The sequence below is a fragment of the Monopterus albus genome, unplaced genomic scaffold, assembly GCF_001952655.1.
Source record: "Monopterus albus unplaced genomic scaffold, M_albus_1.0 scaffold69.1, whole genome shotgun sequence".
NCBI lineage: Eukaryota > Metazoa > Chordata > Actinopteri > Synbranchiformes > Synbranchidae > Monopterus > Monopterus albus.
In genome coordinates, this window is record NW_018127949.1 from 3,412,541 (window position 1) to 3,428,580 (window position 16,040).

Genomic DNA, 16,040 nt, shown 5'->3' on the forward strand with positions numbered 1-16,040 from the left:
AAATAGCTAACGTTGCTAAACAAACTAGGTCACTAGCAGTAGAAATACAGTGTACCGTATGCTGCTTTAGGACAGTTTTAATTGGAAATCATTTTGTTTGTTGCTCTCTGCTATTCCGGGACAGCTTCTCAAGTAATTGGTCCTGTCACCCGTTAGCTAATGCTAGCTCTTGGCATTAAACTCTACTTTAACCCGGAGTGACTATTGTTTTTCTGCCCTGGGACCTTGGTAGCTGTGCAGCCAACGGGTTTATGACGAGAGTCACTTAAGCAGTGTAAGTTTACGCTGCTAACGCTAACGATATACAGTATTACTTCACTGTCTTGTCTCTGCTTGTGTTAGCCATAGAAGTTAGCTAGGCTGCTGTTGTGTTGCCATCCATTCTTCTTTGTTTTCGCCTCGCAGCTGATTGTTTTTATATATTGACAAGCCACAACATGGCTTGGCTAGCATTTGAAGTGAATACAATGGCACTTGTCAATGGGTGGAATATATTAGTCAACAGTTGAAGTTGATGTGCTAGAAGCAGAGAAACGGCCAAGAAATAGATGGCATCAGAGGAAGCACTATGGGAAGGAGGCAGTGAGATACCCTGAGCAATGTTCTGCTTGGAAACAGTGGGTCTTTTAGTTCATGTAGATCAGTGACGTGCGGTCACGATTGTCAAGATTGACAGGGGAGGCTCTGCCTCACCTGCCTGCCCTGTCAATCTTGAAAAGAAAAAAAAGTTAACCATAAAATATAATAAATGTTAATATTTGTTGGCTGGTGTGTGTTGTAGGCCCTTTTGCCGTTCGAATCCGATGTTGAAGGCATTTTTTTCCAATAAAGAATAGCAGAATTTCTGTATGTCCCGGTCAAATACATGGAGGAGATGCGCGATGAGGCAGCACTTTGCTGTGCCTCTCGGTGGATCGTGTAATCCTCACAAACTGTATGCGATGCAAATAGTGTGTCGCTGTCCCTCTATATATCGCAAATAAAATGCTTTCAAACACTCTGATTATATGCTCCCTTATCAAAATGGAAGATTACATTTCCAAGCGGAGAAAGTTCGCAAATGTGGACTTTCAGTCAAAACATTTTTGACAGTCTGGACATTTTTGTCCAGAAGGATCTTCTTTATTGAAAACATTTGTTTTAATATTGGAATCGAACGGTAAAAGGGTTTGTAATACATACCAGCCGACAAATGGATTTCATGCACAAGTAAAGGTAAGACCATAAACTTTTATTATTTCTAGTTAGAAATAAGCTCAATTGGAATAAATTTTAACCTCAAATTAAATATGGGTCACGTTTGTGTGAAGAATGCTGATATGAGATATAAAACATAACGCATTGTCTGTTAACAGACAATTTGTATTTGTAAATCTGACTGTAAAAGAGTTAGTGCCTCACCAGCTGTCAACCTCACCGCACGTCACTGATGTAGATGATACTTTGACACATTCCATGTACCTAAACGTTGTTGCAGACCAAGTACACCCCTTCATGGCAATGGTATTCCCTAATGACAGTGGCCCCTTTCAACAGAATGATGCCTCTGCTTCAATGAGTTTGTTGATGTGATGAGGTCACAGCCTGCAGCTCAAACATCAACTCTGTATTACCATTATACATCTGTTATGAGTTGGTTGAAAGAATTCTTCTTTTGTCCAACAGACAGCATGAACACTGACAGTAAATGCATTTCAAAAATGCATTTCCCTTGATAGTAAGTTGTGTTTTTGGCATGCCAAAGCCAAAGTTCGGCACAGATGTAATTCAAAGGCAAATAAAAGAGTGGAATTTCAGCCTAAATGTGTGTTTCAGATGATCTCTGGAGTTTTTCTAGTGGTAGTATTTGTCCAGTTTCCAGTCAGTCACTGCGTTCTGATACAGGACAGAAGGTTGAAAGAAGCCTTGATAATATTTGTGATTTCTCTCATTGAAGCAGAACCTCAGCCAACCAGATGGACTCCAACTCCAAACACAATATGCAAATGACTTGCAGTCACTTTTTTTCTAGTGCGATTGTTTTGAGTCCAGTGAGGAGGATATATGTCCAGGTTGTACAGTAAAAGAGTGGCTTTGAAGAATGGGATCTCATATTGTTCAATAAATCTGTGTGATTGCAGGTTTCCTGAGGTTTTCCAGTGGTATTTGGATGAGTTTGTTTCTGGAGGCTGGAGAACGACTTAAGAGGGCTCCCAGAGATACTTGACTTCTGACAGGTATTTTTTCTCTCTCCTCTTTCTAAAATTGAGGCAGTTTTTTGCTTCTAAAGCACTCAAAAACATCTAGATGTTGAAGCAAGAACATTTCCACATTGTTCAATTTACACCTGTATATTCTTAAGTTTTGTCTGCCCTCTGGTGTGGAGAATGAGCATGTTCCCACCTCAGATTATTCTATTTTATTCATATTTCCATAATTTAAATTTTTCTGCAGTGCTTGACAATGGTTTTAAATACATCAAATTGCTTTAGATCTGCTCTTATCTTAGCTGTGTCTTTAAGGTGCTCAAAAATCATCTTTGTTTCAGTTACTTAATTTATTTGTGAGATTTATTAGCCTTAAATCCAACAGACATTTTAATTTGGCTTGCTGCTGTTACTTGTGCTTGTGATAAACTTTCACCAGAAGGAGAGGAAATCATTATGACGGTACACGGCTGCTCTTCAGCAAACTGACTTAGTTGACTTCAGTCAAAAAGCAATTAATCATCAGTTAGCTCCTTTAATTTACTTTAAACTGTTTTGATACAGTATGTCCCTGGCTGAAGATTACATTTCAAAACTGCATTTAGCCCTTTTGATACTTCATTTTTAGCCTTTGGTACAGTATGTTATTAATAGTATCAACCACAATTGATGTAGCTACAAGTATTTCCCAATAGAGGGTGTTGGTGTTTCACTGATTGATCATGCTCTGATGACAGAGTATGCCATTCATCTTGTTCTCAATAAATGTAACACTCATTCCAGACCTGAATTATTTTCAAGGCACAATGTAAATCATTTATCTGCTTGGTATATTCTAGTTCTTTTCGGTTATGTGAGTCACAATAGCTTTGAATGAATCAAACCAAACTTCAAAAGACAACACAGGACTTTTAATATATGTGACTTAACTATTTACATCTGGTCACAAAAGAAACAGTCAATACCTGCCAACATTTCTTCCACTCACTCACTCATTCACTTGCACACACAGTTGCCATACACACTTGTGCTATTTTCTATCTTTGATTTATCTGCTTTTATAACTTAAAAATGTTTTAATTAAAAAATATTTTCATGGGCACTTGAGAAAGATGGAACTCAAGGCTGGGTGTCAGTCAGTGTAAAAATCAGGAAAAGTCAGTGGTTTCTTTACTGAAGTAAAGGGGAGATGGGATTTTCAAAGTCTTGAGTTGTTCTCCCAGAGGAAGGAGTCATTCTGCAGCACTTTGGCCAGTTTCTCATTAAACGGTGTATAGAAATCCCTCAGGATCTCTTTAGTGATGGGGAGCATGGGTCCCAGGTTTTTGTCAGCTGGCCTCCTGGTGTTTGATGCTGGACTTCTTGTGATGTCTGACTCTACTTCTTTTGTCACCGGCCCTATAAAATACGCAAAAACACTTCATTCACATCCCTGCTTTCTGGGCCACTGCAGATTTTGCCACAGCACTAAACAAATGGAAGAAAGTACAGTAAAGGATTCTGAAACATCACTAGCCCTTTTTAGACACAGGATATGTAATACTGCTGATTGTAAAGCGACGGCTTTCTGTTAATGTTCCTCATGGCTTCATTGAGACAAACCTACAACCTTGACTAAGAGAGCCACAGTGCAAGAATGGACACCACATCAAAAGATGTAAAATATATCAAGTTTTCTTACTAAACATGGTGGACAAACATTAGTGTTATCACATGTTATTACTGTTTAGGGAATTATCCAAAATAATCATGTTTTTAGTGAGCTGAGCAACTCAGAGACGCACGAGAGACATGCAGAGACACTTAGACTGTTGTGACTTGGTAGACCCGCTACACTAAACAACATCCTATGTCAGTACATTGTAGTGTTGTGTGTGTGGCTGTCCGTTAATGTGACTGCATGCAGCTGAGACTTGTGTGGTGATTGTTACTTGGTCTGACCTAGATACAGCAGAAGTTACTGGTGCAGCTTCACCCACTGTCAAGGTGCACAAACACAGGAAAAATAAACTGAAAAGCAAAAGTTTGGCAACATTTGCTGTGTTCTGAGTAACTTTAATGCAAAGATAAAAGACAAATGAGTTTTGTCATAAAGCCTTTGGCAGGGCCTGTTAAGTAAGACAGTAGATTGCTATTGCGACTGTATCCAAAGAAAAAAGAAAATTTTCTTCACTGAGTGGCTGTACATGACTTAAGCACTTCAACATTAATAGATTGTTTTAATGCAATACATGCACTCGTCTTTGTTAACATGGTAGAGAATAGCAGAAGCATATTTGTTTAATCTGCACTCAAACTAGTGCTACTGCTAATAATCAGTCAGTGGCATGCATTTAGTTTTACCATATCCCTAACTGTGTTTAGTGTCTTTCTGTTTTGTGTGATGGTGAGGTATGACTGATGTGTCACTCACTCACCCAAGTTAAGGAAATCAAAGACTTTGTGCATTGTGTATTTCCTATTTGAGGCATGGTCTTCCAACCTCAGGACCAGAATCTGTTCCTTGCTGAAGACAGTCAGCCAGTCCATTAAGTACACACTGTAGAGACCAACTTGCAATCTGACCTGAGAGAAACAAAACAAAAGAATTAGTGTGAGAAAACCGAGCTCTAGCCAAGAAACTTCCTATTCAGCTGTGGGACATGGTAGCGTATGCATGGTTAAACTTCATAGGGAGGGAATTCCACTAGCTTTGTCTTTCATCTCTAACATGTGAATATGGTGGTGTCATGTGTTTTGAGCGGTGGAGTTTTGCATCACCACCTGCTAGTGGAGCAGATACTCACTGGATGCCCCTACAAGATGATATTTTGTTTCACCCTGGTATTGTGATCCATTAATTGTATTTTTATTTTTTTTTCAAGCAAAATTGCCAAACATTTGTTGTTGCTAGTTTCTCAAATGTAGGGATATGTTGCTTTACTCTTTTATATGTCATTGTAAATTTATTATCTATGAGTTCTGGGCTGTTGGCCAAATAAAACAAGCAATATAAAGACATGATTACAGATTATATTAAAAAACAATTGTTATTTGCAGACCAAAAATAATTTAGCTACCGACCTTATGTGAAATTTCATTTTCAAGTAGTCTACGGTAGTTGTTGTTGGAATGGGTTTTTAGATTCCCATTTGACAGCTCATTAAGGAACAGTATGCATTAACCTTGGAATTAGGCACTTTTGCTTCTATAGCAAAACTGAAAGGCCATTCAGAATAAATGCTTACAAGCCGCAGCAGCATCATTTGTTTTGTTGAATCAATTTCGTACAGTAATGAAGGCCAGCCATGTTCTCATGCTGGTGCCTTTTTCCTCTGGATTCAAGTCAGAGATTTAAAACTTTTATCAGGGAAACACTGGCATGAGAGACTTCTGCAAGGACAGATGTAATACTTTTCACCTGGTCTAAAACATTGATGAGATATTAGTGGATGGACAATTCAGCCAGCAACCAGAGAGTGAACTTGCTCCCAGAGGGTTATATGGGGGAGCCAGAGGGAGCATGGGCTAGTTTCCTCCTCCCCCTGTCAGCCAGTTTGCAGGGCACTGTGGGAAAAGCTGGCCAGGGACCCAACAATGGGGCCCTACACTGCCTGACACCAGGACTCTGTTTTTGGAGGAAGAAGGAGGTTTATGCCACTGGTAAATTAGACTTCCTGGTACAAAGAGAGGCTCTAGATGCAGCACTGCTCTGTGGTTCAACAGTGTTGCCAAACCCTTTCATAAAATAGGTCTTGCAGGCTTTAGCATGTGCTAATGAAGTGTGGCTTTCACTCCATCTGTCTTTTTCACTCCCTTTTTATTTCTTTTTTCCCAGCAGATAATACACCGCCGGTCACTAAATGCCTCTTTTTGGCAGGGCTATGAGACAAAAGCGAGAGGGAGGGTGCACTCACTGGCATGGCATTATTGACAGTAGTGTTGTACACACAGGAGCGCATTGTGTACTCCGTAAGGCACTCCTCGAATAACTGCAGCGACTCGGACACCTTTTCATGGAAGTCCTCTGCTGACTTATTGGCAATACCAAAGTAAAGGTAGTCAGAGTAGAGCCTGCAAGAGAATGGTAAAAAAAAAATGTGCAAATTTGTAAACAAATTTGACTGACTGTGCACCAGAGTTATTCTGCTAACCTTGCTAATCTCACTTCTCATGAGTCAGTAAATGTCTAATGTATCATATTAAAAAGAAAAAAAAAAAGCAAAACAATGCCCAAATCATTTGCAAGTTTGATCTAATTCATGTCAGTCTGTATAGAAAAAAGGAATGTTAGCCACATGAGCCATAGAAACACTTTCGGTCTGAAATGCTGCACACCGTCTGTACTGAGGAGATGCTAGGATGTAAACAAGTCTCATAATAAAAATGGCACTGTTAATCTAATTGAGCATACAAGTCATTTTCTCTAGAATTGCTTTTGGGAAAGGTTGCACAGGCTGTGATTTGACAGACGAAGGCAATTACAGAGCGCATACTCAGTCAGACATTCTCTGAAGTAAAAATCAACGTTAACTGCATAAAGTAATCTCATTTTAAACAGCATGCCTCACGGGCATTTAGCAGTGTGCCCTCCATGCATCTGATAAAGACATCATAATGAAACTTGGGTTACATGAGACTGAGCAAAAGGAAACCCCTGTGACAATAAGTCTTTCATTTACAATGCACGGGGAAGGTATCTGTATCTGCAGTGTAAACAATTATGATAGAGGCACAAAGGTGGCAGTGTGTGTGTGTGTGTGTCAGGACTGTATATGCATCTTTACTTGCATTTTAGTCTAGGTACTGTATGTAGCAGGAGGCGGTAAGATTACTCCCACCTTTCCACTGGGTCCCTGAGCATAACAATGAAGCGGGCATTAGGCTGCAGGGCGTGGATGAAGTCCTGGATAAGGAAGGGAGGCTCTCCCGCTGTGGTGTTGTCATAGAAATACATCCAAGCGTTATTATCCCACATGGTGGATGCGCTGGCTTCTCCTGCACAATACACCCACATGGGTTCAAATAAAACCATACACACAGAGCATCATACAATTATGCAGTCATGCAGAGACAAAGCAAAACACATGTACATACACATTTTCAGAGTATTTCCCACTCAGTATGTGTAGTTGAATAGCTGGTCCACTGTTTTCAGGTTTCTATTGTGCTATTACATTAAGCGTTTAAGCAAAAAATGCCAAATATTTCCAGCTTCTCAAATGTGAGGATTTGTTGCTTTTCTTTGTATTATGTAATTGCAAATGGGATATCTTTGAGTTTTGGGCTGTTGATGAGACAAAACAAAGAATCTGACGATTGTCTGGAGCTTTGGGAAGTTGTGATGGACATTTTTGCAATTTTTTTGGCAGATCAATGAAGAAAATAACTGGCAGATTTTAATAATGAGAAAGCTCTAAACTATTTCTCAGCTGCATTTTATTTCCTCATGCATCGACGAGTTTTCTGCTTCAGAAAGACACTTGCGTTTTATTTTACAGTAAAAAAATATCTTGTGACTGACATTTCAGAAAATCTAAAGTGGCAAGAAAACAAATGAATGGCTGAAGTATATAAGAATACAATAATTGGTTAAAGTGCTGAGTGTTTGAACTGCAAAATTTACTTTTATGATCTGATATTTACATACATTTTGTACAATTGTTTTATCTGATTTTCATTTCATATTTTTAAAACAACACAAGCCGTGAATAGTTTCTTTTGAAAAATTTAAGGTGTAAATACATGGATGTTTTTATATAATTTCCTCTGAATGAATAGATTCTAAAGCAAGTGCACAAACGACAACAAAAAAAGCAAAAGTAATTGCATCTCTGTCTGTGAACAAAATTGTGGAATGACTTCAGTCCACACAATGACAGTACTGGTGCTCATAACCAGTCAGAGGATGTCGTTTCTTGAACAATCTGAGAGCAGAAACTTTATGATGGCGTGCTGAGAAATGATAACCAGGATTCATTAGGCTGCCTGCGCCTTCATTATCCTCTTATCTGTGAAGTGAAGCTGTGAAGTATTTGGAGGGAACACAACACAAGCCTTATCCACCTAACTTCCTCAGAGGAAGGGATGATAGCCAGGACCTATTTTATGTGATGACAATAGTGAGGGTGAAACAGGATCATTGCCAGTGCTGTTATGTCTAAAATGATACACGGTGTGATCAAATTTATTTAGAGATCTCAGTGTCCATTAAAAAGGCATATTTTGCTCCATGGGGAGAGGCTGTAATAGAGCAAACAAATGGAGAAGCCAGACTGGTGTGCTTCTGGAGCCTCACAGTGACTCGGTCTTGGCTGGTGTCTGTCAGAAGCCCAAGATCCTGGCCATGGGCCTGCTCTTAGCTGGGCTCTCCCAGGGCATGGTGTGAATACTGAGTGGGGCTTTGGCACACTCACCTCCTTACAAGGATTATTTGCTTAAAGAGGGAAACAAAACAGGGCAGCATGTTAAGCTGCATTCAATGCAACTCAGTCCAGTGTGAAAAGGCTATTGTTGAAAACTTAAATCAGTTTTTCTTTGCAGCTCTTTGAGATCATGTTTAGTTGATGGAAGAAGACAGATAGACGGAAGCAGGATATGCAGAGAGAGGAAGGAGGTTTGTGCTGTGGATATTATTGCTGTCCTGACACAAAAAACAATGATTTCTTTTTATGGCACCTCAGTCAAGTGGCTAAGTGAAGCAGAAGGAAGTCCATCATTATTAGGCTCTTAGAGCTTCTCCTTAGGGCTGAGTCAGTGACTCTCTTAAAAATCACCATCATTCTCTGCAGTAAGAGCAGCTTCTACAGAGCAGAAATGTGCTTCAGCCCTGCTACCTGCTGCTTTAATAGCAGCTTTGTAATATTGGAGGCAAGATTACAAGTGAAGTTCAAGATTACAAGTGAAGTTCCAGGCAAGTGTGGTGTCACCCTGAGCCAAACGCGATTGGATGCAGCCTGATGAGGTCAGAGTACTGTCAGTGCACATTCCATGCACAGATCACAGACCTGAGTAACTATTGTGATTCAGCAGAGGTAGGATGGCAAAATCTGTTCTCTGACATAATGTGACACTGACAAAACAGGATGACTGCTATTACACTGAACAGCAATTGTCTGAGTGGCCTGATTACAAGATGGCAGTGCATAACAAGCTATAACCTGTCTTGTTCTCAGCTGCTCACTAATATCTCATTTGTTGATTATCTTTAATAGATGGTGGTGGTTATGGCAATGGACAAATGCTGATAAACTGCCTGTCCTAATTTTTCTCAGTGAGAAAAGCTGTGCTTGATATCTAACATCTGTGTTGCGGTTAATCTTAAGTCAGTATAATTCACAAGGGGTTCAGGCTTAGACTGAGCTGGACTAAGGTCAATGCTAGGCATTGGATAATATGCAGGAACTTTAGGAGGATGTCCCAATGTTTTGGCTCTGATCCAAGTTATCTAATGATTGATATTTCCTGATAGTTACTTAAATATTGCTAAAATGTTTAATTTGTTATCCACCACACAATACCATCAAGTGTGATTCTGTTTTGTTAACAAACGTTCTGACCTAATATTTAAGAATCTAGTTTTTTATGTTATGTTATGTTAACAATACAATTGTTCATTTAGTAATTTATTTTAATTGTGACAGTGGACCAATTACCAGACAAGCATGTCACTGAGTGGCTGGAACTATTAACTTTTAAACAAGATATCGCCTGGTGGTAGTGTCAGACCAGATGATTTGCAACTAGAGCATGAATGGGGCCGCATATTTCTGCATGAACCCGGCAAGACACCCGGAGGGTCTGGTTCAGGTATCCACACTCTACTTGCAACCACAGGAAAAACCTACAAATTTGAAAATACTGGAACAGACTTTATACATTGGAATTTAAACTGTGCAAACAAGGTCCCTTAATACAAATGACATGAAAAGCATAGCTTGTTTCTCCCCCCACCATGAGTCTACGAAAATACCAAAATTTGCTGCAATTTATTACCATTAATGAACACATCAAATAAGGCATCAACAATGCTTCTATTAGAGGTCCTGTGGCTTTGACTGTTTTAAGTCTTACTTACATATGTATGAGGCACAATATAAAATGAGTGCAAGAGATCGTAAATGATTGTAATTGTTATTAAATGTAAGCATAAAGCATTTGCCACCTATTTGAATGTCATTTCACTTACCTATGATGATGTTAGGGTGGCTAGGGGTTCCACTGGCATTTGCTGTGAGATTGCCCTGTATTTGGTAAGCAGCCTGATCGAACAAGTCCAGGTAGTCTTCCACTGGGTATCGATCATGGAAGCCCTCGCTGAGACGAATAATACCTGGTACAGGGAGAAGACAGACAAAATTGATCAACTGTGTCCAGCCAGACTGGCATAGTTATTACAAATTGTATTTTGTAGGAAGTAAAAGCAGACTTTTTCTCTATGAGGCTACACAGATTCTGATTAGACATGGTTTGGGTGAGAATCTGCAGCACTACAATGGGTGTGTATCCATCACACGTTTCTATTCCAGCCTGCCCTCTCCCTGTGTTTTTGTGATTGCACTGAAGGAGGTCACCGGGGTTTCTGTGTTGTCCTGACTGCAGAATGACTTAATAAAATCCAAGTTCAGATCCAGTCCAAATTTTGCAGAGCGTATTGTCCCTGCCCACTTTTCACAGTTTCCTATTAAGGGCCAATGTCAAGTTAATGCTTTAAATGCAAGACTATCAAATGTGTTTTCCATCTGAGCTGCGGTGGTCTACAGTGTAATTACAATTTACTAGGCAATTGCAGAGATTCAGTGTAGGATTTAGGCGTATCCATGCAGCATAAGGATAATGAGATAGTTCAGGCATCTGTTACTTTCAGTAATGCTTTGATGGTGTCGCAGTAAAACACCATTCTCTAGTTAACAGGAAAACATGATTAGAAAACTCTAGTAAACTCTCAAAGCACCCAGCCTGCATCATTATTCATACAAAATGGTCACGCTTACATAAGGTGTGATGGCGCTGATGTGTTTTGCATTGGGGCATTTTTTTTTCCCAGCGCTTTGCATTTTGACATGAATGAAGCATCAGACCATTTTCAAAGAGTCCATAGGTAGTCTTCTTAATGGGTACTGTATACAGCAGACATATCCCCTCTAATAAAGTTATCTGCTATGGATCGCATCAAATCGCCTTTTCACTGCATCAGCTGAATGGAGCCTTGAGGGAAATGAAATAAATAAAATATAAAACAAGGCTATTTGAATTCAAAGTGTTCTCAAAGGATGTCTTAAGAGAAAAGTGCTGATTAGCAGTGCATAGCAGTAGACACTACAAGGGATGGAGGAAATAACAGCAAAGATGAAAGCATGGAGAAGTGGCGGTGGGGGCAAAACTGAGAGGGACCTATGTCCTTTGGATACAGCTGCGTTTGCTCCTGCACAACATCACAAGGCTGCAGAACACAATCACATAGCAGACAAAGCAAACGATTCCTCCACATCCTGTGGCTTTATGAGGTTCAAATATCAATGCAAACTGAATACAACACATTAAAATGAGGAGTGCATGCAGACTGATCAATCTGCCATCAATCTAGGTTTTGTGAGTCTCAGGGGGATTTGTGGCATAGTCAGCAACTGGGTGAACTCCAAAAGGATCACTTTGGCTGGAACAGGTAAGCCTCCTTTGATATTTTTTTGGTGAAAATATAGATGACATTTTTGTGGCTGATACTGTATGCAGCACCCTCAATGAGTATTATGCCAAAACCACTGGTGAAGCTATTAAAATAAAGTAATTTTTGACAGATAGCTTCAGGCAAAACAAAATGTGTTATCAGTCAGCACTGAGCAGGGGAATAGTGCTCATCAACAGTCAGAAATCCCCATGAAAACTGAGTACTTGTGCTGCGCTGATGTGATAGTGCAGTTCCTGTTTTTAGAGAATATTTTCCAACTAAGCATGAAGTCATTATCTAATTTCCTTTTGATTTCATAATCAGAGTTGACTTTGAACAGTGCTATCAGTCAAGAGTCATATCGGTGCCCAACAGTTCATACGCTGTTCTTCACATTTCTTTATTTCTCATACTTCTTACAAATGCAGACGCACATTAGAGAGAGAGACACACGCACACTGACTCACACTCCTGATGCCTACCTCTTGAGCTGCTGAAGATTCTTCATTATTCATGAGTCTTAATGGCTGTTTATGTAATAAAAGACAAGCATGTAGGTATTGGGATGATTATTTACCTTCTTTGGGAACAAAAACAAGACGATTTGAATCTTAACTTACTTAAAACTGCTACTGCATGCCCAGACTACAGTAATTATCAATTGTATTTGGTCTTGAAAAAACTTTCTGATCTCAGGAGAGAACAGACCATCACCAAACCAAATCAAGAGAACAAAGCATTTGTGAGAGTTGGATTTGTAAAATACAAAGGCTCTTTGGTTCATTCTTTTCAAATACACTCACTCCCAGATCTCCCATGACTTCTAATACCATCTGTGGTGGTTCTCTTAACATCACAGATGCACATGGTGAAGGAAACACATGATGGCATCCGCACATTTAGAAGACAGAACCGTCATATGGCCAGATGTCTGCTGTGAGGCAGCTCTCACCTCTCAACACACAGTTTGAGGCTTTATCTCTTTGTTTGAGTCACTGACATATTACCACCTGTTTAAACTTCATGGAAGTCAGTAGTGTAAGCCAGAATTGTGGCAGTAGCTTGCATGTCTAAAGCAGAAGTGAAAGAGGCCAATGACTGATCGTCTCCACCAGCTAAACTGGAAAATATTTCCAGCAAATAGAAATACAGTAAGTGTGTCAAAATATTAAGGTGTTAGTCAATATCCTGTGGCTCTCTCACTATTTTAAATGAGTATTAAAATCTGTGGTGTCAAAACGGGTGAGCAGCTCGGAAGCTGTAAAACAAAGTGCGAAACTAGGAGCTCAAACAAGCTAAGTTTGTAGTGGGGACACATTTTGTATGGAATGAGGACAAATTCAGCATTTGAGAAACAATGCACCCACACATGGGTTTAGAGCATGTGACTAATCTAATTTTTCATGTTCTTTTCAAGTGGTTTCTACTATTTTGCACATGTTCACGTATTAGTCTAGCTCCTTCTGTATATAGTCTACAGTAAGTTAAGCTGTTAATGAGCACCATCTCCACATGATCTCAACAAACTATATCAGGACAGGAAGGTTTCTCTAGCAAGGGGTGTAAAAGTACACAGAAGGGTGAAAGACAAAGATGATTAGCATTCAAAATGTTGAATAGAGGATGCAATTAAGATTGTGAATATACTATTAGAGCTGTCAATTTGGGGCTAACAACTCTCAGAAAATAAACAGTTTACTTTCATTCTCATGCACAGCACAATATGGGTCGTAAATATTCATTTTTCCTTTAACTGCACTGGGAACTTGAACTGCATGAATGAGAGATGCTTAATTCATGTCACATTCAGGGCACCCATTCAGCTAGACACTTAAATTGTGGTTGCTGTTTTTCGTATATTTGGTGTCAAAAATGTGTACAAATGTGGACTTTTTGCTCAATTAGCTTTTGAAATATATAGAAATGATTACATTTAGTTACCACCATCCACACATCTTAACAGCATGATAACATTAAGAGTATGGGAGATTTATGCTCATGAAACAGACAGGCCTGCCTTTAACACTAGAACGGCCAGGGGTCCTTGTATACCTAAAACTGCCAAACAGGGCAAATTTACCCATGTACCTAAATACTGCATTGATAATGCTAAAAATGTATTCTGCCACTGTATTAAGGCATTGTATTCACAAATGAACATCTAGAGTCCGTTTACCCACTGGGCACTTCTAGGTATAAATGCCCCTGTTTTTAATCTGGTTTAAACATAACCATTTTTAACAACAAGGGATGCTACATAACACAATTTAGGAAAAGTTAGACTGGGAGACTTGAATATATTGTTTAAATACAATAAAATACAGTTTAAAAACAGACATGGGTAAATTTTACCCTTGGTGGTTCTAGTGTTAGGGATGAGACCCCTTCAAATGTTTGTGGCTAAGTGCTTTTCTGAAGTTCCCTGGGGTGTGGCGCGGCCAAAATGATATGCTATAGAGAGTCACAGTTCATACTTCTAATGCTCTCAGGCTCTCATTATTGTGTGCCAGCCTGGAGGTCTACCATGGTAAATTAGGGGTTTCTTTACTCACCAAACCTCTTGCGGGTCCACCAGTGTGGTTCTTTGAAAGTGGTGAACTTGATATCTGGGTGCAATCTCAGTCTGTCATACAGGTCCGTTGTGCCACACTTTGGTTGGCCAATGATATAGAAATAAGGAAGGCACCGAATGCGGTAGATTTTCTCGTTGTGGTGGATCAAGTGTTCTCGAAAAGTGTTCCTTAACTGCTGAAACACAATCCGGAAGCGTCTTGAATAGCGTGCATACAAGTTTATCCTGTATGGGTCTGAAGTGATATTCCCATTGTATTCCTCATACCAACAGGGGTTCCTAACACCATGCAGGAATTTGCTGGGTATAACAGAAAACATCTATAAAGACAAAAAAAGCAGGCAGTGTCAAGCTATTGAGTCACCGAACTTTATACAGTAAATGTATAAAAACATTTCCAAAAGCCTCCTATAAACCCTTGATATTATCATTGCTAAAGCTGCAAGATGGAGGATGAATGCATTTGTTTAACAGATGACTAAACAGTTTTAAAAAGTTGTGAACAGGCCACTCTTTTGGCCGGTGTAGGCAAATGCCATCTGTGTGGAACTGTCTGGAGAGGGGCAGACTTTCAGTAAATTGGTTCTAGACACATTAACACAAGTGAGTGCGCAGATACAGTACATACACATACAGTGCAGTCAAATACATTAAGTAAAGGACTTTTTTGTTGTTGTGTTGGCTGTGAACTCCAGGATTTTTATTAGAGATTTGTTTAGAGCTACATCCATTGAGCACTGGGAGAGCTGTAGTCCTTTTTAGATGCTTAGTGTACTTGTTACTGCTACTCTTTCTGCGCTGTACTGCAGCCATTTTCACTTTGTCTTTGTTTTGGGGTCTATTTGTCTTCAGGATTGGACCTAGTTTGGATGACTGAGTTGAACAGTCACATTTCAGTGTTTTTCAGTGATCAAACAACAAATGTTACTCTAACCTGCTCACTGCCTGTGAGACACAGTGAAATTAAGGATAATTAATGCTGGATCTATCCATGGATGTGGTATTGATTGCCCCACAGCCACACTCCCCTATTCATTAGCTTATTCAATAAGAAATTGGCTATGCTGCAGATAGCCCTGGCACAAGCTATTATCTTTACGATTAACAATTAACTGAACTAGGCCATGAGGTGAAATGGACAAGAAAGGGTCAATGTGTTTGAAAAATGTGGGATGACTTTGAGCTTTAAATCCCTTCTGGAAAAAAAAAAAAGTAAAGACATATGCAGTTATCTGGTGTGACATTAAGTGTTATACCACATTCTCAGAGCAGTTTTATCTCTTAATAAATTTAATGAGAAATTGAAATCAGTGGGAGTGGCACAAGCTTAGGTGTACTGAACCTTGTGTAGACAGCATGTAGGAACAAAGATTGATTTGAATCAACTTTTCACTTAGCATTTAATTACACTTCAAGACACATGAGATTTGTCAAATAAAAGAAAGATCTATGCCATGCATTTGTATGATTATGAATAAAATAGACATTTTACACTATAAAACACTGAAGCAATCGGATTACAGCAATTGATCAGATAAAAATGTTTATCTTGATAGGATTTGCATCCTTAAGGTTTCTCTGAATACATTCAGTGAGAAATAAGGCTTATAGAGGCTTATTTAGGCTTTATATATAT

The 16,040-nt window shown here is 39.3% G+C and overlaps 2 protein-coding genes across 5 annotated transcripts in view; one reads left to right on the top strand and one right to left on the bottom strand.

Annotated features, from left to right (window-relative positions):
* Positions 1-6: 6 nt before the first annotated feature.
* The window catches only part of lhpp (phospholysine phosphohistidine inorganic pyrophosphate phosphatase), a 111,627-nt gene continuing 95,593 nt past the window's right edge, over positions 7-16,040 (top strand). The window contains exons 1-2 of the mRNA XM_020605194.1: positions 7-274; positions 2,121-2,216. The gene's annotated coding sequence lies outside the window, so the exon portion shown is untranslated. The remainder of the gene's footprint in view (positions 275-2,120; positions 2,217-16,040) is intronic.
* Positions 3,099-16,040, bottom strand: part of chst15 (carbohydrate sulfotransferase 15) — a 30,466-nt gene continuing 17,524 nt past the window's right edge. For 2 of the 4 annotated variants that reach the window (XM_020605156.1, XM_020605157.1), the window contains 6 exons: positions 14,385-14,724; positions 10,354-10,497; positions 7,007-7,163; positions 6,083-6,239; positions 4,604-4,751; positions 3,099-3,584 (listed from right to left, as the gene is read on the bottom strand). In XM_020605156.1, the coding sequence (XP_020460812.1) occupies positions 3,385-3,584; positions 4,604-4,751; positions 6,083-6,239; positions 7,007-7,163; positions 10,354-10,497; positions 14,385-14,724 (1,146 nt within the window). In that variant the 3' untranslated portion in view covers positions 3,099-3,384. Of the gene's footprint in view, positions 4,165-4,603; positions 4,752-6,082; positions 6,240-7,006; positions 7,164-10,353; positions 10,498-14,384; positions 14,725-16,040 lie in introns of all 4 variants that reach the window. The other 2 variants (XM_020605160.1, XM_020605159.1) reach the window with 2 other exon arrangements.